This window comes from Plectrocnemia conspersa, unplaced genomic scaffold (genome assembly GCF_051122295.1).
Source record: "Plectrocnemia conspersa isolate PC_06_02 unplaced genomic scaffold, ASM5112229v1 ptg000011l, whole genome shotgun sequence".
Taxonomy (NCBI): Eukaryota; Metazoa; Arthropoda; class Insecta; order Trichoptera; family Polycentropodidae; genus Plectrocnemia; species Plectrocnemia conspersa.
Genome location: NW_028277175.1, coordinates 4,177,083 through 4,201,650, shown reverse-complemented (window position 1 = coordinate 4,201,650; position 24,568 = coordinate 4,177,083). Strand labels below are relative to the sequence as shown.

Here is a 24,568-nt window from a genome sequence, read left to right as displayed (position 1 = left end):
GCGCTGAAGTTGTTTTACCACTCCTTTATTTGTGTGGTGCCTATTGCTTCTTCCCTAAAGGCCTGTTAAATCATACAGATCGTTTCCGGCGACGGACAGCTTTTGCAGAAAGGAAAAAGTCAAGAATGCGCATTAGGATTGCCTATACACGTGCAGCGAACCACGCCTGCATAGCTTAATTTGTTTACACACGAAAAATTATGGTCTGATATTTTTTGAACAAACTACGTAAATATCCTTTAAATTACAATTGAAAGTTATGCTTATATTTTAGAATAACTATTGAAATCAACTTTTATTTTATTTATTTAAATAGAGGAATATGACTATCATTCCAAACTCAATCATTAGTTTCAACATTTTTTTAATAATTTCCTTATGATAAAGTAAAGGCTGTGATCTGAATAAAATTAAAAAAAAAATTTAATCGCGTTTCTCTTCAAAAGCAGTTATTATTATTTTATTTTATCTGTCTTTATTTAATTTTAAATAATCATTATAGCAATAACCTAATGTTTAAAAACACATGACATGGGTAATACCTACTAATACGAATACTCTTACAATTATTTTTTAAGCTGGCAACACTTTTGCTTTGTATTTTTGTTCCGTCAATTAGCCGGTATGGGGGGTTGCTTGTCAATATTCAAATCATCCATTCAGGGTAAGTTTATTTGAAAAAACTTTATATATAGACAGTTACCAACATTCCGATATTATTTTACAAGTGAAAGCTAGCTGTTATAATATTTAATTGGTGAATCATACAAGTTCGATGCTACTGTTATGAACTTTAGGTAATGGTGGTCGATAGAGATGGGACTAAAAGATACTTCACTTTTAGATAACATTAAAGTAAGACGTACTAGATTTTGAAAATATCAAAAGAGGAATCAAAAAATAAAAAAACTATCAAACTTTTTTGTTCGAGGAAGATAAATTGCTGTGAAATTTCGTTTTCAAAAAAGTTTCGTTTTCAAAATCTGTTTTTTTATATAAAAATGGTGAATAATGCTATTATTATATTTAATGAATTTAACCAATTTAAACTAAATTTAAACAAAAAAATATTAAAATTAAATTATTATATTAGAAAAGTATGTAGTTTAAAATTATTGCCATATTCTGTTAACCGAGAGTAAAACTTGTTCTAAAAAAATATTTATTTATTTGTTTATAAATTTTATTTATTTATATACAATTATAATTTACGTTTTTTTGAATAAATTCATTGCAGAGAGTTATTCATGGGGTGTTCACTTTTTACCAACGTTGCGTTGAGCGTTGGTCAGAACAGTGAGCACCTCATGTACACTAAACATGTTCTTGCAGGAATTGTACGGCTTCTATTTCGGTACAAGGCAGTTTGAACACGTTCATTTTCAATGAAAATATAATTTTACATATTTAAATATAATGAATAATTATTTTTGTTTTTAATAAATTTGACCCCCGATAAAAGTAAAGTATTAAATTATTTATCAAACTATATACGTACATATCTAGCAAAATTAGCGATTTATTTTTTTTTGAAACGATAAAACCATACTATCATATTTATTCATAAGGTCGAAGACAAAAGATTTCTCCAATATTAAAGTATTAAATTAAATTTTTAAAATCTGATTCGAAATTATTTGCATTGTTTGAGAGTTTTTGAGAAGTCATTGTATTGGATAATATCAATAATGATTCAATAAATAATATGCTGGCGAAATGTAATTGGGAGCGAGTCTGCGAGAGCGTCAACTTACCGCTCTTGATGACGAAATTTCCGGTGTATTCGACAAATGAGCGGTAGGATGTTAAAAATAGTTTTGTCGAACCGTAATCGCAGTACTCAAAAGAAAACATGCATTCGCTAAACAACTTTGGTACTTTACTTAAGATGTAAAGTATAATTTTAGCATTACATAAATCAGATAATTCCTTTAATAACCGGAAGTAACAAAAAAAAATTGAGTGGTCACGTTTCTAAAAATAACATCACTTAAACAGTATCATTGTAAAAATATTTGTGTATTTTGACTGCAATAGCCTCTATTTTAATATGTATAATATCTATATGCTCTATCTCTTCAAATTGGAAAAGTTATGAAGTTGCTAATCTCGAATTTAGGAAAATTATTAAGACATTGATTCTAATTAATGTTATATGTTATACTGTTATTATAATATAATAAATATAATTTTATTTAACATATATGTCCATGCAGGCAGAACAACATACAGAAGAAACAATGTTATTACCGCACCTTATGAGCATACGGACAGATATGAAAGAAACACCGAAGTCAGAATAAGCGATGAAGGAATTCGTAGAAATTATCTAACTCGTGCAATAGCCGTAACAAACTTACATGAGCCGAGATATGATGAAAGATTTAATGGTGAGTTTTAATTTTTAATTAATAACATGTCCTGTAAACGATGGAATATGATTCTACATTCTTGTATAATTGCATTTTAAATGTGCCATTATTCTTATTCCAGTCCTAGAAAATATAGCTATGTAAATGTTTTTCGAATTGCTATGTTGTAATGCTCCTAAAAGATATATATGGCAAGTTATAAATTCATTGAATGGCTTTTAAGAATTACAAATTTAACATATAATTGATTTTATTTAAGGTATTGTGATCGATATAAGTAGTGAATTTAATTTTTAATATCAATAAAAGATGTGTTGATTAGATTATTATAATTAAATTGCAAATAGATAAATGAGAACAATAGGCTATATTACTGATATTAATATAAAAATATTATGTACATTCAAAGCGTTTAGCATTTGATTTATGTATATAAACAATTTTGATCAAGTCAAAACAAATAAAGAAGACTTGTAAAAATTATCCAAACTTTAAATCAGGTAATAAGTTTGTAGAAAATACTGTGAACTCTGGCAGCATGAAATTCCCAAATTTTATTATGATTGGAAATGTTACTAGCATGTAATGTTGTAGAGTTGTATTAATATATTTTTTTTAAATCAAGAAACCACACCGTCATCGAGTAAAGCAAATACCCATCAAGATCGAAAAATATTATTAAATTTACCAAAAGTAGCCCAGACAAATACTTCTCTGAAAACTGCACCAGAGGTTACTCAAAATGTTATAAAAACACCTGCACCAAAAATCTCATCTACAGTAGAACAATTCAACCATCTACAAGTTAAAATCAATCTTTACAAAGAGCTTGGTGAGTGTTAAGTTTACTTTTTTTTATTATATGTATCCTGGTTGAGCCAATTTGAGAATTGTATGAAAATTTGCTGCAATCAATTCTAGTATATATGTGAGGTACCTTGAATTGAGGCAGAAGTGCACATTTAAAAGCAATTCAATTCTTCAAATTGTTTCAACTGTGTATTTTTAAATTTTAACTAATTGCCAACTTATCTATTTATATATAACCGGCATGAGGCTTTGCGTTTGTGTACTCTTTTTGAAGAATCATCTTATTTTCTTTGTAAATTACAAAATTAGATTGCATATTGCCAATATGCAATCTAATTTCGTAATTTAACTATTACCCAAATCAGTAAATTGTAATTAATATATTTTTTCTTTTATTAGACATAATACAGATCTTTAATAATATAAACCGGGATAATGTGATTCCAAAGAATTCACTCACACATTTTATCAATCGACAAAACGATAAGGTTTCTAATTTGAAATTAGAGCTGAAGCCGGGAAAGATGAATATCAAAGTACCACGAAAGTGGCAGATTATAGACCAAATGAAGAGTGATAATCCATTTACATTTGCTGCTTTTACGCTGAGAAAGAAAGAATACGATGTTACCAATAATGGTCATTTTTCAGTCATCGAATTGTTCCATAACACCCAGTTGACTAATGTAACTGGCATATTGGTTAACAACTTTGACTATCGTAGAAACCTTGATAATCGACGCCGCTACGGTCCAGGTAAGTAGAGGGAATTTATGTATTATATTTGATTGTGATTATTGAGTTATAACATTTGTTTTAGGCACTTGCTTCTCTAACGACTTTTATTATTGTTATGGGTGTACCAAAATGCAATCAGGCAATCTGTTTACGCTCATTGTCGCAGACGTTTTGATAGGTAAAATAGTCAACAGATACATGAATAAAAATGTTAATCAGATATCGATTGACACAGGTGTTGGTTCAAACAATCAAGTTTTTGTCAAAGCTCGCGACGATGAGTTTTATCCCAAATATATATGCAGATATATAGCAAATTAATATGGAAAAGGCAAATTAATCTATATCATCATGTCAATAATATAATAAGATATTTGTGTCAAAGTGATAAAGTTATCTCAAATTACATGTAAAATTATACGATAATTTTAATCAGTCATTAGTTTTACCTATAAGATCTTGCTTTTTTAGATGACGTCTTAATTACTAACATGTACGAGTTTCTTGTTATCTTATCAATCTAGTATCAGTGTCTTAACTTTCTGTAACTATTACAATTTACGTGAAACAATTTCTAGATTCAATATTGATTATTAATATTTCTATAAGTTTAATTTGGAGGAACTTCCAAAGGAACCCATTTGAATCAGATTCCACCTGTGGTTGACCAATGAGAGTCTGATAGTTATTATAAATTGTATATTATATTTGTTATGTAAGTGTGTATAATACTATTAAGCAATATGGTCCGTTAAAAAAATGATAATGAAAGAAGTAATATTAAAAATACAAGTCAAATATATGTATAATAAATAATAAAAATCTAGTCAGATCAACGAGCACTGAAAAAGAAGATCAACTACTAAGTAAACAAGGTCACATTTGAGTTTATCGATGAACAACCTATAATATATGCGTAAAAATTATTTAAAATATAATTTTAGAAATAATGAAAGATGCCAAAAACATAAAAAAAAACAATACATCAAGCTTGGGCTTTTGTAAAATGTGAGTTGATAAGATTAATTAATGTATTTTTATGACGTATAATCTGGTGCTCTTAACTATACTTTTTATATACGTACATTTATATTAAAAGTATCCTGTGAGACTTGATGTGCCTTTTTTTAAATATATGCGTGATATCAATTATTATTATTGAATATATATATATACATATACCATAGTTATAATGAATATATGAAAGATTAAGCTTGTAGAAAGATAAAGTACATAAGACTATTTTTGTAGCATGTAAAAAAATTATATATGTGGTATGACAATTTTTCTAGTTACTTATTGGTGAATAATTCACAAATCTGTTTATTTTATGAACACTGACTATTAAATAATAAAAAAATAATGTACACAATAAAATATTGTTTTATTCTTCTATGTTTGTGACTTTTATCGTATTTGTGGTAGCAATAAAATTTGTATGACCTAACATACTTAAAAACAAGAATTAGGTAGATTTCTATTGTGTGTAAAAAAGAGTTCTTTGTACTATATTCCATTTGCGTTAACACAGTCGGTTCGAGAGCTATCCATTTAATCATTATTCATAATTGAGAAAGAGATGGCAAGTTTAAGTTTACGCTCTTACTATTAGCTCTAAAGCACACAATACGGATATACGTTCGATATACTTATTACTCCGATTGGTTGATAATTTTTTATTTTCTATAAATTTGTTTAAAATATAAACAGGAGTAACGATAAGTATATCGAACGTATATCCGTAGCTAATAGTATGGATATGGGTGTAAACCCAAAGTTGCTATCTTTTTCTAAATTATGAATAATGATAAAATGAATAGCTCTCGAACTGACTGTGTTAACGGAAATAGAGTATACTGCGTTTTTATTTATTTTAAAACAACTTTAACAAATAAAACATGTAACGGTTATTATTAGATGGTATTGGTATAACCATATTGAATTAAATAAATTTCATGGCATATAAAACCATGACCATATAAAAAAATAATTAATTTGATACTGCGATGCAATGGAAAAATTTGCTACCGATCCGCTAAATGAAAGTTCTTGAATCACTGATCTACGACTATTATAATCCTTGTCGATCGTATTAATTTTCAACATATATGGCAATCCTGTGCTGGCATCTTGCGTTTGAAGGCCTAAGCAATAGCTTTATTATAGTAATAGTTACGCTCAGTCATCGGCAGATGGTAGGATCGCTTTAGTTGCGTCGACGGCCGCTGGATGTCGCACGCGTCGCCCGAGCAACCGCGGGCAAAAAGTGTCAGTGGGCCGTCGCGTGCGCGAGCGTTTGTAGGTGTGTGCTCTTCGCGTCGTACGTCCCGCTGCGAGCTTTCGCTTTCAAGGCGCATCTTCTCGTTGTCAGGTAATACGAGCTCCGTGCGAGGCTGCCCCTCGGCCTAAACAATTAGGAATCCGCCCCTCGATATTCAAAGGCGTGTTTAGACGTTTCGTCCTTGGCCAGGATCCCGCTGCGCATCCATTTTTATTCCCAACACATATGTACATAATAACATATTTAAATTTCAACCCTTGTCTTATAAAAAATGGCGTTTTTATTAATGCCGTTAAAACAATCCATGCTCGATCTGCCGCGCGTTTTGGGCCAAGTGATTTTTCATCTGAAAAAATAATAATTCATTCAAATTATTCACTTGTTGATCGACGAACATTTTTGGCCAAAAGTCTATTGGTGTCCATTGCCACCTGTTGAAAATTATTATTTGAATATTATTTAAAATATTTTAAATAAATCGACTGACAGGTGGTGTAATACACATATAACCATTTCATTTAGGGTTGCCAGTGCTACCCTTACGATAAAAATCTTATTAGAATTTGAAAAATCTTATTAAAAAAACGTTAACTAAATTTTGCAACTCGAAGAAATCCATTTATCTCCAAGAAGGATTTCAATGTTGCCTGTGAAGATAAGCTATGTGATATGGCTATTAATCGAGGGTTAAGAAATAACTACATACCGCTCATATTCACCTTTATGCCGAGTCTACATGTCTTTTTATTCGAATATCGAAAAATATTCAAATATGCATTTCTCCGTATGTCACTCCCGTGTGAAGCAAAAAATCTGCCTGGCAACATTCATACGTTTGATTGTTTTTTTGACATGTCAGATTATAAGTGCATTACGAAGGAATAACTAAAATATTATATTTTTATTTGAAAACAAATATAGAGGTATTTAAATAATAATATGACATGTATAAATATATTTACGAAGTAATCAGGGTAGTAGTATAGAATGAAAATCGAGCGTTAAACACTATATTATTGTATTTTATAACAATAATCTGACTATACACACGCGCTCAATCGACTATTAGTTTAGATTATCCGTGCCATGTCAACTATACGAATTTAGCAGCAAATACTGATATGTTTCGAAAGGAATCGAGTGCCTAAAAAGATTTATGCAAAACTTATAATGTAATTTGATGACAAATGATTATGTCCTTCTTCATGTGTTTGTAATGGGCGCGATGTGAAAATGTGCAATTACTTGAATGCACTTTCCACAACTACTTGTAGATCTCTTAAAATAGGTCGAGACATTATTGGATATAATCGAGACAACAGCCGAGATTTTTATCATTTGATTGATATAATCTTCGTCGCGTGTTATCTTTTAGGATCGAATTACAATTTGTACAATACTTTGTAAAACGTATTATTAGCTCAAAAAGCTAACTTTATTTATTTAAAATGCGCTGATTCGGCGTTATTTATTATGTAGTTCAAAATATATAATAGTCTTCAAGTGATAATAATCCTTCTATTTCAATAATTATAAGCTGACTTCATAAATAAACTTATGTGGATCAAAACTATAAGGAACTATCAGTTTATTCTGTAGAGGTAGTCTAAGAAGAGCACTGTTTATTATTGAACTGTTAATTAATTAATTTTCCTGCTTTTCTTGGTAAGAGATTATGAATGTTTCTAATCCATACGTTGCCAGTGCAATATTTCCCCCCGTATTATGATGATTTAGGTCTCACGTCCATAATATGTAAATGGATCATTGAACGTCGATCTTCATCCGTGTTAAAAAATCGCGCACTCCGGTGATGCAAACTAAGTGTACACGTAAAAATGTGTAAAAATGAATGGTTCAGAATTGTAAAATTTCAGAAACAATCATTATAATAATAGTTCAAGTTGAAACGTAACAATTGTTATACAAGGACTGAAAAATAGTAAATACATTGGGTAGCAATATTTTTTTGTATTTACTAGTAAATACAAAAAATTATTGCAAATTTTTTTTTGAATAAATTGAGTTTTTAATATTTTTTTATGTTAACTAATTTTAGTTTAAAATTATTATAAAGTTGGTTTCATCGGACCAAATGGCTTTCGCCTAATATTCAGATGTCTAATCTCAGTGTTTTCGTGTCTACTCTAACTAATTGTTAATTTGTTCAATCTCATTCATTCCCAAATATGGATTAAATATCTGCATGTTCTTAAGTTATATATTAGCACTGTATCATCAGCATACAGTTGAATCTTACCTGCAAATTTCCATAGGGTTAAATCATTTAAAGTCCCAAAATAGAAACCTGTGGAATTCCACACTTCACTATCTCACATCCGGTTTGTGTACCATTTATTACAACTGCTTGTTGTATATTATTTAAATAGATTTTTAATAAATTTAGCGTTGGTCCTACTATTTCAATATGTTTTAATTTCTTTAAATGTTATGATCTACTGTGCCAAAAGCTTTTTTTAAGTCTATAAATAATTTTTAAGTTTTATTTTTATCGTTTAAGTTTTGTTGTATTTCATTTATTAAATCAAAAGCTGCATATTTTTTATTGGATTGGTTTCTAAATTCGTATTGTAAATGTTAATTATTTTAAGATTTAAAATACTTTATTAAATAACTTTTTTGTCATATTTCTCTAGCCAAATTCAAAAAAGCATAAAAAATAAGTAATATTTTTCATGATTTTTAAATTAAAGGTATAATTTTTTAAAAATTTTAAATTCCTGCCTTAAAATAGTTTGAAAAATATGGTGGCTTTTCAAAAATTAGCTAAAATATTAGTAATGAATTTTTAAATCTTTTGTTGAAAAGATTGCTGCTTTACACGTCACAACCGTAATCTACATCGTAGCACTAAAAAAGTTTCGTCCTCGTCTCCCGCTTTTAGCTGACAAGCGTCGATTCTCATCCGTCGCATACAAATGTTAATAAGAGATCTCAGATAAACCAAATTGTCAATGCAGATATTACGCTTTATCCTGTTATTACTTCTTGTTATCGGTCAGTCGTACGAATGAGTTTACATCATGTTTCGTCTATCAATTTGACGTGATTGAATCGGTAAAATTTATCGCCGATCAATTTGTCGCTTTCTTGCATCGATAATTTTCTTGTACACTGACACGTGACACTTTGTGAAGAGCTCGTTTCGCTAATGACACTGTCAATATTGGCACGCCCATCTGCCTACACAGTTCTTGTCGCTCCACATTGACCAGTGTAATGAATCGTGTACACTTGTTATAATGAGTGTCATCTTTTTATTTTATTTTTTTTATATTTTTCAATGGTATAATAATTTAAAATTTTGCCTTATTGATTGAGAATGATTAAAAATAAGTTAAAAATAACGCGCTGTGTTGTCAAAGACTAAGCCATGGTAACGTTTATAATATTATATAGTACCACATTTGACCATGCGGTAATTATGATGTATATTTAATTCCCAATTTTATGATAATGTGCTTTATACATGAAGTTTTGGAAGTACTACATTGATTGAAAATCTGTAAAGGAAATATTTACGGTTTAAAATCGCTTTGAAATTTCATTGCAATTTCTTCTACGAATTAAAGATCTTGTATTCAAAAGTTGAAGGAGCATTGGTTCATTGCCGTTCGCGACCGATTCGCATCGGTCGAAAAAAAGTCGCACGAACGAATCGCTCGATTATCCATTGCATTTTTCTTTTGACGCCTCCTAATTGGATTTTGACTTTTTTGGCAGCTAACAATTGTTATGCTGATGGTTAAAAAATCGTTTCTTGCAAACGCTTCGGCATTTATCGACAAAAACATTGATGGTTAATTTTATCGATGCTTGCTTTTAGACGTAGATCTGTCGGCAGATTGAAACTATGACGATAGATTCTGTTCATGAATAAGACAAATATATTACGCTCGGGTTGGCAGTATAGCGCTAATCAATTGGTTAATTTGTGTAGCATGTTTGGGTAAATTTAGACCACAGACAGCAAATATTAAATGGTTTTAACATAAAAAGTTTTATTTCAACTAGCCTAAATGTGTATACTACATATATGATCAAAATGAACGTTCGTAAAAAAATCAAAGATAGCGTCTTATATGTTTATCTGCGATTAATGTACATAAATAGGAAATCAAAATATACTGCCAATAATATTTGTTAGATGAAAAAGAACCCACTTATTAATAATTCATTATGTTGTAAACGCTCGGAATTTGTCTTTTGTACCAAAAGTGAATCTTAGCTCATTTATATTCTATATTATAATTATCAAAGTTTGACCTTCTGCTTGTCTTACTTAAAAATAGCTATTGAACTTTAGCTGTTTATATTAAAGTGCAACTTAACTGTTTAGAAATATAATAGTATTTTAGATTACAATAGCCTACCATAACCACCCTATTATGAGCTTGACTAATACGCGAATGTTTATTAACATAATCCTACCATTTCTTTGCGATTTTCCTTTAATAAATAAATAATTTACAACGTCAGAAATTTACTTCATGCAGGGACGTCATTTTGGAGGTCAGGTGGAGGCATTTGCCCCCTTGCTCGGATAAATCTAAAAAAACAGTCTGTAATCTATCCTGAAAATATTTTTTTAAATATGTAATTTCAGCGAAATCATATCAGAATACATTTTCACTGGTAGATATATATTTTTACCAGTGAAAATATAATTTATCTGGCAAATGCAAGCCAAATTATATGATTTTTACTTTTCCATTAGTAGTAATACATGCATTTATATACTTATTATTATTTATTTACATGTAATATATGAATGTTACAGTGAATATGTATCTTAATAAAATATTTTTTTTTAAGACGTTCCTGATTCTAAGCCAGAAATTATTGGACTGTTCCTTAAATGCATGTAATAAATGACCACTGACTGGCCTACTTGCTCCCCCCCTCCCCGCCTAGAAAAAAAAGCTTAAATGCCGTGTCCCTGACTGCTTAAATGAATGTTTCTCTCGTAGTCAATTTTATGTCGCATTGTCATAAATAGGAGAATACTAAAACGTATATTATTATCTATGGTAATAAAACGCAAGTAAATTCGATTACGAAAACTAGTATAATATTAATATTCTAAAATGTATGAAACACTTATTTTTAGATATTATAGCTTAGGCAAATAAAATAGATTTCGATCGCGAGCCACAATATTTTATCGGTATTAAAAATATTCTATTTTTTATACGTTTAATAAAAAATAATAACAATACAGTATAATAAATTTTTTAAAACGTTACAAAATGATTTAAAAATAATATTAATAACACAAGATAAATTAAGCATTTTATTTTAAGTTAGGTCTTGTCGTAATTACCGATTTTGTGGATTAGTGGGTTAATAATATTACGACAGTGCTCTTTAATTTATGGTATTAACAGTTGTTATATATGACTTTTAGATAAAAAAAATGTTACTCCACACCGAGCAATGGTATATCTAATTATTTTTGTTAAATATTGCTTTGGAGCCGAAGTCCAGATGTATACCCACGTATTATACGCTCTCCTTCCATTTATTGCATTTTCATGGTTTAATTTTAGGAGATGGTTATAAATGTTATTGCTTCATATTAATTCATAAAAAAATCCATTTTATAAAAAAATAATTAGGTTTTATATTTTTTTTATTACTCAATTAAAATTGAACTATAATAATTAAATGTGAAACGTACATTAAAGTCAGTTTAAAAAAATGCAATATCATTAGTGTATAGAATAAAAGAAATAGCCCGATTTTCGCGGTGTAGGTAGTTCATTATTTAATGAAATAAATATGGAATAAATAAGTATAGGATCAATTTAGATAATTTATTTGTAAGCCGTAAAGCCACACCGTATCGAAGGCTTTTTCTATATCGAACATTAATAATCCTGTGCTTTCTTTCATATTAAAATTACTAGAAATGTGATTAGTAATTAAATGCATTTCGCGAAAGTCATATTGTTCATTAGTAGTTTTTAGTAACGATAATTTTTTTTGATTGTAATAAGATTAAACTTTACTAAGCTAAGGCAATAGGCCAAAGCTTTTAAATTATACGATTTTCTGCTATTTTGCTGAACTTTTAAAAGGAAGATTTTTTATTATTATGGTGTTATTTAATGTATCTGGCGTATCGATATTTTATGGCTATTTCTCACATTCAGCGGGTTGCTAAGTTAATTATATATAATCAGGCGAAGTTAATTTTATTTGTATTTTTTATGGATTTGCCAGTGGGTGTAAATTTATGTCAGGATTACAACTTTATCCTGATTTATATTGTTTATGTAGTTTCTAGTTTTGAGCTATAAGGAATTGTCAACCGGATTTAGTTTTTTCGATGTGATTAAATAAGCGACATTACATTATAAAACCGGTGTTTATTTCAATATAAGTGGTTGGAGGAATTGAAAAGGTGACCTCGTGGAATGATGATTTATTTTTATTTTTTCAGTCCATGAAATTAACATTTAAAGTATGAAATTGAGTAAATCTATGATTGCACAGTTTGCTACGGATACATTTTACGGTTTAAATTTATGTGATTCTTATAATTAGCAATTATGTCGCGTTTTCATTTTATTTGTTGTGTGGATTAGAACTGAAATATCTAGACGTTATGAACCAGTGGGTTGATCCTAAATGTTTCAGTGCCCTAGGTAATATCGGTTTGCTCTATGAACCTTATTTTGTTAATGTATTTAATAATACTATTAGTATGACTCATTTCAAAAGTATTTATACGGAAAATGGCAAAACTCGAGTTTTTTTTTTATAAAAATGATTCTAAATAACACTACATAAAATGCCACCGTATTAAGAAGCTGGATGACTCGTTGTTCTCACGGAATACGGCATGAAAAGTTGCCTTGATTGCGTTGCTTGAAGATTCGTTAAATTGCTTGCTGAAAATCTCGAGAATAGGACTTTTTAGGAGAACGCAACGAATCATAATTAAAATACGCTTGGGTACAGAAAATGATAATAATTGAATTTTTCTGTAAACTAGTCGTCCTAGAAATCCTATCTAAAAATATTTGGCACTGAGTGCTATGGACTAAAGTGTTATTAAAGACGCGAATCACTGATGAATAGCGAAGCGAAACGCGTTCCTTATAACAAAGCCAAGCATCTTAGAATATAAATATTATTTAAATTTAGGTAGCATTTCCACTACATATTGAACGTAATTTCGAAGACTTCAGTGGAAATTTCTTTAGCCAGTTATTTTTTAAACAGGTAATAAGAAAATTCCAATAAAAACGACAAGACATGGCACTTTCCGTTCAGACGCTTTTCAACACTTTCAAATCATTGCCATATAACAAAAAGTTAGAGCTTCTAATGTCCAAGTCTATATCTTGATGATTAATATAAGCCATAGCGGTCCCAGGTTTGAACCCTGCGGAACTCCAGAAAGGGTGAAATACTTCTGTGATAGGTAGCTATCAAAACTCACTCTGACAGCGATCTTTTAAATATAATAACTCCCGGGTAACCAAATTAGGTTATTACAAAGTCTAAGGTTTCGCAACAAAATGCCATGACAAACCTTGTCAAAGGCCTTTTCAAAATCTAAGCGTTAGGTACAGTTTACATAACAATCACGTTTGTGAATATATTATAGTTAGTGCAGTGATTTATTCATATGTATTTAAAACATAATGGCTTGGGAATTTGTGAATCTTGTTACTCTTGAATTAGCGGATTTGTCAACCGTGGCCATTATCGGATTAGTTTCGGAATAACGACGTCAGAACGATGACTGGCGTGTCTGGAGGCAGGACACCGTTAGCGGAGCAGCCTCCGCTTCGATTTCGGCTCTTCGGAAGTGATGGTGAAAAAAAGTGGTTTGGAGGTTAACGACTGCGACTACGCCCCCCCGTGTCCCATATTTTGCGAGGTCGTTGCTTTTCGCCGCCTCTCTGTTCATTCACAATCTGCGATGCCTTCGCGAAAATAGGTGATGTATTTATAGAAGCACGCGACTTTGTTTTTGATCCGATTCACGCGTTCATATTTCTGGCGCTGTCTTAGCTGTTGCTTTTCAAAGTAGCATCTTCTCTTGGATCACAATAATTTCATGAATTTATTCTTTGATGTTGGAACAAATTTTTGATTTCCGTAAAAATCAATCGCGAGTTCTTAGTGAAACGATTATAACATAGAATGTGTGTACGAGCTAAGATTCACTTTTGGTACAAAAGACAAATTCCAAACGTTCATCATATCGTGAATTTTAATGTATTTTTTCCATCGATCAAATAGTATTGGCAGTATATTTATGTACATTAATCGCGGATAAAAACGAACAGATATAAGAAATTGTTTGAATGCCGAATGGTGTGACTTAGTCAGTCAGTTTAACGCCATATATAAACAAATAAAATGCAGGTGCTTGTATTAGGCGGTGGTGTCAGGATCAATATATATTTGTAGTCATTGCAGTGATGTTTGTAGAAGATTCCTTGACGAAGTTTGTGCCTCTCGAAACGCTTGAGTCTCTCTGGTCTCTGGTCTTTGTGGGTTGTCTCTAGGGATTGTAACAATATCGTGAGAAAAATAGTATATATCGATATTGGCATTATTATTTTTTATCGATTGCTAATAAAAAAGAGTGAAAAAATAATATCCATTCATTCAAAGTCAAACTGAATGCTTTATTGCTAAGTTCATTCTGGAATATATTGTTGAATGTTGATACATGTTTGCGAATTTTGTGAAAAAATCCAAGGATTCAAGAGTCGGAACATTATCTTTCAAGATATTGAAGGAAGATGTATTAACTATTGTCGTCTTCATATTTTTTTGGGAAGTATTTCGAACTTATTTCGTGTTTCAAGCTTTTAAATGATCTTTTCCGTATTGCGTTAGACCCCATAATAACACTGTAAATTGTAAACGTGCTATTTGGGTGCGTGTAGTTGGGGGACTAGAAAATACTCGTACAATTTTTTGCAATACGTACGTACAAATCAAGGGCGTGGGTGAGATATCCTCCCTTTGGCACGTCCCCATTTTACCGTGCTATTGGGGATTCTGCTGTACTAATTAAAATCAATAAGACGACTGTGCACAACAACCGTTTTGTTCCATTAATTTTTTTTATTTTCATTCATTTACTGTATTGTTAGTTAAAATATTTTTGAAAATACGGGCGGGAAATCTTTCTTCTTTTGGAACAAAAGGTGCAGAAAATCATCGTCTTTGATCGACTGCTTCTGATACCTGATTCTCTTTTTGGCTACCTTGCAAAAAAAACGTGTAAAAAAGATGAGGTGCACATATGAAAGTGAGAGATAGGTTCCAAAATTTTTTATTTATTTATACACAAAACTATTTTCATTAATTATATACATAATAAGTAGTAAATTTACATGTTTGCGATTTTAATTTAATTTATATACATACATATATTCATTCAGCATATTAACATTTTTATGTATATTAAATTAAATTTAAATCGTAAACCTTGTAAATTTACTACTTATTATGTATGTAATTTATGAAAATAGTTTTATGTATAAATTAAAAATTAATTTTGTGTTGATTTTAAGTATTGAAACCTATCTTTCATTTTCATATGGTACACTTAATCTTTTTTTACACGGTAGGCTCCGGAGCGTGTCCCCTGTGTAAAAAGAGAATCGCAACATATTCAGCATTTTAAAATTCGCCGAATGGCAAAAATATATTATTTCAATATTTACAAAAGATCATAGTGTTTTAAAATATTTTATTTATATTTTGTAACCGTGTTGTTGAAAAAAATCAGTGTAAAAAAATAATTGGTTCGTTTTCTTGGATCGTGCATAAAGAGAATCTAATGTATGAACCTTACTGTTTTTTTTTATTTTTATCGTGCCTGAGAGATCAGAATTAATAATCAATATATAATTATAATTCTGATCGACCATTACAAATTAGGTTTTCCTAGATTCTTTTAATCAATAATTGAAAAATAAAATCGAGCTAGGTGACGATTATAATAATAGTTTATACTTAATAAAATATATTTCACTGAGTAACATAACTCAATCTGCTGTCTCACTACTTACTTATTGGTTGTTTATTATGTTTACCCCGTTGTAACGTCTTGGGCTAAAGCATTGCGACGGAAAATTTACAATAAATAGTTTTATAATATGTTTAATGTCTTCAAAACCTCGTTCCATTGCAAATTTTTAATGGATCTAAGGTGTTCAATGGCATAAAAAGCCATATTAATATCTCCTTTAATTGATAAAAATAAATTTGCTGCAAATTTCATCGACTTTCACATTAGATGCTAAATTTTTTCACCTTCATACACCTTTCGTCGTTAAAATCATTCTTCATCATCTAAATTTGAAATATGAACATAGAAAAACGTAATCTTTAGTGATGAAAAATTAAGAGTTCATGTGGGATTTGAACCCACGACCTCCAAAACAATGGAAGTCACCACTGCATCTTCCGGACGCGGCGACCTTGCGGAAAAAGTGAAAACTGAACTCTTCCTCAGTTTCTAGACACGCCCATCTTTGGTTGGAAAGCCGTCGATTCGGTTGCGTAATTGAAAATAACTACGGGGCCTCGACCTTGCTGCGGCTCCGTTAAAAATTACGCCTTTTCTGACCGGGTCCGTATAATGTCGACGAGTCACGCGAATCGTCAATTTTTATACATTTTTTCGGTGGTTTGAGGTCGTAGAATTTTGAAAAATCGTCGCCAACGATCCAAGTCCGCACCCTGGGTTAGATATTTCTATACCTATGATTCTCTGCGTGTGTATTTGAGGCACTGTTTGTATTGTGTGAACTATATGTAGTACATGTAGGGTCTATATACACTGTGTTGGACTATATGTGGTGTCTTACTATTTGTTTGAACTCAAAGCATTGTTTACGTGTAGTGTAGATCAAGTTTGTTCGGCTGTTAATGAGCCGAGCTGTGAACGCATCATCGTAAACAAATTGTTTAAATTGCTTTAAACGTCTAAATGTCGCCTCATTATATTTTCTTAAATCAAGTGGGTGAAAAATCTATATTTATTGAAATCAAATTGTATTGAATCATATTTTTCATTGCCTATTACTATGAGGGACATTCTCAGATTTATTCAATGTAAATATTTTTTGTTAACCTACTAGCTACTAAATATGTAGTGAGACATCAGACTGAAATTAGTGCAATATATTTTATTAATTATCAACTATTAAGACAGCTTAATATCAATAGTTAATTTTAATTATTCGTCCGTGAAATTAGAATATTATAGCCACTTAATTCGTGATAATCAATCAGAATTAATATTATATAATAATCACTAATTCTGATCTTCCAGACATTTAAGAAATTAAAAATCACTATGGGCATCTAACTCAGATCTTTCAAGTATTAGTTAATGGTCTATCGTGCTGCTATGTGATGGTATTATATTAAAGGCCAAGACTTAAAATTCGAAGCAATTTTGAGTCACTTTTGTTATTTATGTGGGTTTTTAAGGACACGATAAGTGCCGTAATTGTATTCATATTTAAATAAAAAAAAAATCAAAGAATAGATTTTGTGATTATTTCAGCTTATTTCGTTAGCCATCCTTATCATTTATTCAAAAAAAAAATATTTTTAATAAAAACATAAATTAAAATTGAATAATTTTCTTTTTTATTATTTATATATGTGGGTTTTTAAGTATTGTAATTGTATTTATATTGTTCTAAATTAGTGAAATTAATATATCGGCTATTTCAAAAAGCAGTCTATAAATTTTGAGAATAATTTAAATGCGCAATTGTGTGTGTGTTATTGTTGTGCAGATTAAGTGTGAACGAGCGGTAACGAGCGAGCATTGATCAGAACAGTGAACACCCCATGAATAGATCTTTGTAGCGAATCCTTTTCCGAAAAAATATGAAGATTTACTTTACATAAATGCCAAAACAATTCGTTTTATGGTATGAAGTATTTATTTAAATGCATATATCTCTTAAAATTATTCCCTGTTAAATCGCACCATTATTTTTTTTTATATGAAAAAAATAAAAAGTAGATAAAAACGTAGAGGTAAAAAATTTTTTTAAATAAAAATTAAAAATGTTTTAAAAATTTTTTAATGGACACGATAAGGGCCGTAGTTGTATTCATATTTACATAAAACTTGTTATAAAAATAGATTTTGCAATTATCTCGGACTCTTTTGTTAACCAGCCTTGTTCGCCATCTTGTTTTAAAATGTCGGTTATTCGTATTTTTTTAAATTCGTCACTTCAGAAAAAATCTTTGATAAAAACGTGGAGCGTAAAAAGTATATAAATTGTAATATTTTTGTTATTTATGTTGAGTTTAAGGACACTATAAGTGCGTAGTAGTATAATATTGATAATTAAAAAAACAGTATTTGTTTCAAAATGACGGCTAAACAAAACATTAAAAAAATCTCAAAGAAAAATGTAAAGAGTTCAAAAACGTTTATAATAGAAATTAGAATAAAATAAAAAATAAATAAATTTATTTTTAACATTTTTAGTTTTTATTATATTGTCATGAAATTTATTCTAAAAATATATCTTGTGTTAGCCAGTCTGATTCACCATATTGTTTTAAAATGGTGAAGAATAATGTAATTGAATTGAAAAATTTGTAGCTCCGTTAGTAAAAATCCTAGACAAAAAGTATAGAAATCAAAATTTTCCATAATAGACAATAACATAATAAAATAAATCTTTTTTACACACTGCTCTTTCCGGACGAAATTGTAGAAATATTGGATACGTCAATATTTTTATATCATTATATTGTGATAGATTTCCAAAACACCGTGTTTGTTATTTCTTATAAAAACACACAAGCAATTTTATTTTAGCAACATACTTTTAAAATTAGTCTATTTGCAATTTCATTATTTAATTCGAATGCTTACCCGACTTTTATATGCCCCTCATGGTCAAGAAACACAATATTATGTTAGATTTATGATATGACTCAGCTGTAAAGTATGTATTTCACACACATTTTTTAACAATGTAACTCAGATTATATATCTTGATTAATGTATTTGTGATATGTTTCCAACACAGTTTAATTTTCTGAAAAATTCAGGCTGTATATTTTTTTATACATATAATTTCTTGATGTCAAATACAATTACATACGTACAATGAAATCCCGTAGGAGTAACGACCGTTCATGAAATCGTTCTCTATTTCAATTCGTTGTGGAATGAGTGTCGAAGAAAAAAATCGGCCGTTGAACTCGACGCCAAACAATGAAAATTCAATACTTTGCGTACACAGCATTATTAAACTTTTCGACTTTTGGCTAAAAGCAAGGAGAAGTACGCGCAAGAAAAACGTCCGCCTGGGGCGCAATGATTGATGGGTACGTTTTTTATTATTATTTTAATCTGATCTCGACCCCATTTCGCGCCGGCGACAGCAATTATACGGCCCTTCCAATAAAATCACGCTCATGTAAATAGATTCACGATCGTTGCGCGGCGTCAGCCTACAAATGAGTCTATTCTTCTTCTTTCGCCTCTCTGATTGAACTCTTCTGCTGCGCTTTTGTGACTTCTGCGAAACCGTAAAATCGGTGTATGTACGCTAGGCTTTTGAACGACAAGACCGTTTTCAGTTGAATCGTTTTTTGTTGTCGTTGTAGTATTTGTAACAGTGGACAAACTCCTTTCACGCAATTTCGAACGTGGTTACACGCCGAGGTTGAAAATTGATTCATGATATACCTATGTATAACACTTCCCGTTATACGTTGTATTTGTGTATAGCTGAGTAATACTTTTCAAGGGTTTTCACCCTCAAAATACGTACATTATAAAGCTGATCTTTATCGCAAGTGTACTTTTGGTTTTTATTTCATTTGATGCATAAATTATATTTGTAGGAAAATCTTGATATATTTCAACAAATAAACATAATAAATACAATATTTTATTTATTTATTACAAGCTATATTATATGGCACTCGGGGTCGGTTGACGAGCGCTTATTTATTCTCCGATCGACCAATTATAGATCTAATGAGTTAACTTAACGGCCCTCAAAAGTACTTTGAAGTGCACATAGTGTGAAGTTATGTTTATGTTTTTTATATATAATTTGTGTGTAAGTAACCATAAGCTAATTTTAGACAATATACACATATCAATCAATTTAAACCCACCAGTTTAAATGTGTTTCCTATCACCTTTTTAAAGTTGTATACATATGTTATTTATTACATAAACAAAGTTCATGTCGTGTGGTGTTTTTTATGTTTTTATTGTTTCAAATACATTTTTACTTTGAAATGTTTACAAAGTTTCCATTTTCCATGCAACATTATCGTCGTAGCGGTTTCATAAGCTCCTTGATGTTTTTATCCCCTCGGGGAGTACTTTGTATCATATATAAATACATAAAATATATTGTCTTTGGTTTATGTGCACGAAATCTATTTTTGAAGAGATGCATAGAATCGTTATAAGCATTAAGTAAACACTTTTTAGCCAGATTAAAATCTAGATATATGTATTCAGTAGCGAGCAAAAAAATCATTTTATTTTTTATATATATCATATTTTAAATAAGTATTTTTTAAACTCTTTAAATACTTATTTAAGTATTAGCTTTTAACGAACAAAGAAAATTTATGATCACATAGTGAAATTTGATTAATACTAAAAAAGCTTTGATATTCATTAAAAAATTCTATAACATCATAGGGTGTATGATCCATGAAATTGCAGTTCAAATTTAAATGAAAATGTTAAAGGGAAGAAAAAAATACCGTGTTATAATCCACCGCCTTCATTGTTCCATCGATAAAGTGAATAACTTCCATTCCGGAATATAAGAAACGCCTCTGGATCATTTGGCTTTCTAGATTACGCATAGTTCCTGGAAATATATTTTGCCAAAAGCAACTAAGCAGTTTTTTGTAAGGCCAATGGTTCATAAAGTGTACGTTACGGCGCCCTGGAGGTGTCGTGCCTTTCATACAAAGGCAAATTAAATTTTTTTTTAATAAATTCAATGTAGCGCCAACCAGTAACTCACTTAGTAACTAACTATTTGCATAAACCCCCAAAATAGTTACTTATTGTAGTATATTTTATCTAACCCTTTAATTATAAAAAATATTCGCTATTTCACAAAATTAACTTGTTATAACTTGATTTTAGCAAGGGCGAAACATTGATTTTAGCAAGGGCATTGAGAGTAAAAAATCTTAAAAACCACTGGGTGAAGCTAAAGAAAATCTTCTGAAATCATTTTCTTTCCTATTAAATTGCCTATTGATGTTACTCACAATGTGCTCAACACTTCTAACAACTGTTTTCACCGAAAGCCTGCAACAATCATATACGACTTTATTTATTTACTACTGGTAAATGGCTTTATTTTATTAGTTAATAAATTAGCTACTCGCCAAAAAAAAAAAAATGGTTATGATGAAAAATATCCGTTTTAAACTTTTCTGCAAGTTGTGAATATTGTGTCGAGTGCTTAATGACGACATATATTGTATTCTTTTAGCACAGAAAATGTCATCGCACAATAAATATAATGCTTAGTCATTTAATTTGATAACAAAATAATTTACACTCCACTCTGCTTTAAGCACGATATTCAAAGTCCATTAGTCTCTTTTCCGGCTTTGACAATGACAAGACGAATATCCACGAATAATAAAATACCGTAAAAAGCGTTACACTGAAGACGCTGTCGAATTATAACTGCGTCACAGCGGAATGCGAAGCAATAGGAGCACCACATTCGGTTTTATCTCACAACTCTTCAACTTGACTTTAGAGAGTTTAAAAATCTAAAATCTATTCCTAGCTCGCGGGCCGTATAAAAATAGGCATCTAATGAATAGTTCAAACCATAATCACCAATAATTTCGTCAACACAATGAGCGGAAATTTTAATCTAAGAAAAAAAAAATATGTTGGCTTTGGAAGCAAAAAAATAGGAATAAATTTAAAACTTTTTTATATTAAAAATGTAACATTTTATAACCAGATCTATGTAATTGCTTTAGTAATTTTTTTAGTAAAATAATCAGTCGACCGTGTTAAAGTGGTAAAGTGGGTTCTTGCTCTAAATAGTAAATATTTACGATAAGCGTAGATAAACGAAATCAGCAAATCTAACATCACTATACAAAAAAAGTTTCGTCCTCGTCTCCCGCTTTTAACCGATAAGCATCGCGAAACGAAGTTTCGAAATACCCGCATACCCGTCTTTGATATTTAACCTTTACCGGATAAAAACTTTTTTCTTATTGAATCCACTGCGGTCCAATTTATTTAATCACAAAAATTAGGTTTCTTATCTATTATTTTTATATATATATATACATATATATAAATAATTTAGGGTATACCCTGAAAAAAAAAAACCCCACTCAAGAATGCAATGACTAAGGAACGAATGTTTCGCTCTATCCTTGTTAATATTATTTAGTTAATTGTTCACTATTGTAATTCGCACAATACCAATGGTACTCAACATATTTATTGTTGTTGTTTTTATTACTTTGCTAAATGAAACACTAAATATATTTATGTATGTACATTACAATTATTTACATATTTATATACTTGATCTTTAGTTATATTATTTGTCCATCGTATGATATTTCTCGAAGCAATCTTTCATATGAAGATATGATTTGAATTACGTTTTTAAACATCTTCTTTGTTTTTCTTTCACCAGTTTTTTATACATAATATAGGAATTTACTATTTGGAAATAGTATATATTTGCTAAGCCACGTCTAGTCTACATCGTGAAGATTATTTTGTCCTTCCATACAAATACTATAATATTATTGTTCATTAATTTATATATTACAACTTCTACGCTGCGTATTGTTTTATTGCTTGTTACCGAGCGTTTCCACTGCGACGGCGCTGACCCGATTTTATTGCTTTTGACGTGAATTTTTGACTTCTGAGAAGTGATAATTGTTTTTGCGCCCTCCTATTGATCAAAATTCGGTTTGAATACATTTTAACCAATAATTTTATATCAATAAATATTTGCCTTTGCCTTTTGGACTGTAATGATAAAACTGTTTTGGGCATGAAATACATGCTTTTGGACTTCTAAATGTCTGATTTGGAGGGCTAAAGTGATTTAATGTCTTTCAACAATTATTCTAGGAAATTTGCATTCAATAAACATATACAATTTGTAGAGGAGTCGTAGTGGGAGCCGGATATATTATTCTTGTATTGACTTTGCGGTTTTTGTTATCAATAAGAAAACGACTTTAATTTAATTTATTTTAATAAATATTAGACAATTTTTTTCCTGGATAAAGCAGTGGATAACAATGCTAGTTGTATATATAGGTTACTAACCTAGTGTATTTACTTAAGCGGGGCTTACACTGTCACGGTCAATGAAATACAATAATATCGGTAAGGTCAAGTGACGGGTGCCGCGAACGTTTAATAATTTATTGAATTAAACAAATAATAATATTTGTTGTGCGAAATGGGGTCGTTATGCGTCAGTCCCGGGGCGTGTCATTAAAATGTCATTTTGGTTCACCTGCCCGAGCGACGGAAGCGCGGAATATTTATAGCTAACGCGTCATATTCATAAAATTTATTATTAAGGATCGTTGGAAACAATAATCAGCGACAGGATGCCTCGGCCCACGTTTGGGACGAACGAGATGATTTCTGCTTCACTCGGCACCGGCCAAATAATTGGGCAATCTGATCAACTGGGCGAGGTCGAGTAGTGAAAAAATAAAAAAAATAACGATTAAAAGGCTCGGCGGCTGTTTTCGTCGCCATCGGCGAAATTAGGAGGCGCACGCGTAGCATTTTACGACCCGTCGTGAAATATTACCTTTTTGCGAACCTCGACGAGGGGTGGGTCGTCGTTAAATAAACGATAGGCGCTTTCTAGTTTGACCGAAAGAACTCTGAATCATAGGGTAAATTATGTGAGTATTATTGTTCGACAGGGTCAACTACCACGTATTTGAGTTTACTTTACACGCGTTTCTTTTATTAGGCAAGGATATTTTGTAATAAATTATTTGTGAAACAATTTGAGTCCACGTATAGTTTTTGGGTAATTATTATATATACTTGAGGTTTTTGTAGCCTTGTTTGCTTCTGAAGAATCTAGCCATCTCTGAAAATGTCTTAGCTGGACCAGGGTTAACGTGAAGAGGGAAGCGTCTGCTTCGGTCTCCCTAGTATCTGGATATAAACGACGTAGCTCCTTAATACAAATTCAGATGAACTATATTTTTTCTCAAATCCAAGTGAAAGTTCTTGATGCCTGGGGGAGTTTCTTTCTCGTCCAATTTTACCGTGACGAGCAATTACGAAATGTTGTTTTAT

The 24,568-nt window shown here is 30.5% G+C and overlaps 2 protein-coding genes across 2 annotated transcripts in view; both read left to right on the top strand.

The window, feature by feature from the left end:
* Nucleotides 1-597: 597 nt before the first annotated feature.
* On the top strand, nt 598-5,297 carry LOC148229159 (uncharacterized). Its single transcript, XM_088198557.1, has 5 exons — nt 598-664; nt 2,217-2,390; nt 2,998-3,204; nt 3,582-3,938; nt 4,003-5,297. The coding sequence occupies exons 1-5, from the start codon at nt 625-627 to the stop codon at nt 4,239-4,241; spliced, it is 1,017 nt and encodes a 338-aa protein (XP_088054683.1). The 5' UTR covers nt 598-624; the 3' UTR covers nt 4,242-5,297.
* Nucleotides 5,298-6,151: 854 nt separating this feature from the next.
* LOC148229158 (beta-1,4-glucuronyltransferase 1-like) overlaps nt 6,152-24,568 on the top strand; it is a 90,387-nt gene continuing 71,970 nt past the window's right edge. The window contains exon 1 of the mRNA XM_088198490.1: nt 6,152-6,291. The gene's annotated coding sequence lies outside the window, so the exon portion shown is untranslated. The remainder of the gene's footprint in view (nt 6,292-24,568) is intronic.

Excerpts from the sequence above, each read along its gene's own strand:
- LOC148229159 (XM_088198557.1), top strand. The coding sequence starts at position 625 with ATGGGGGGTTGCTTGTCAATATTCAAATCATCCATTCAGG. Across the intron at positions 665-2,216 it reads ATTCAAATCATCCATTCAGG|GCAGAACAACATACAGAAGA; the intron begins GTAAGTTTATTT and ends ATGTCCATGCAG. Across the intron at positions 3,205-3,581 it reads CAATCTTTACAAAGAGCTTG|ACATAATACAGATCTTTAAT; the intron begins GTGAGTGTTAAG and ends TTCTTTTATTAG.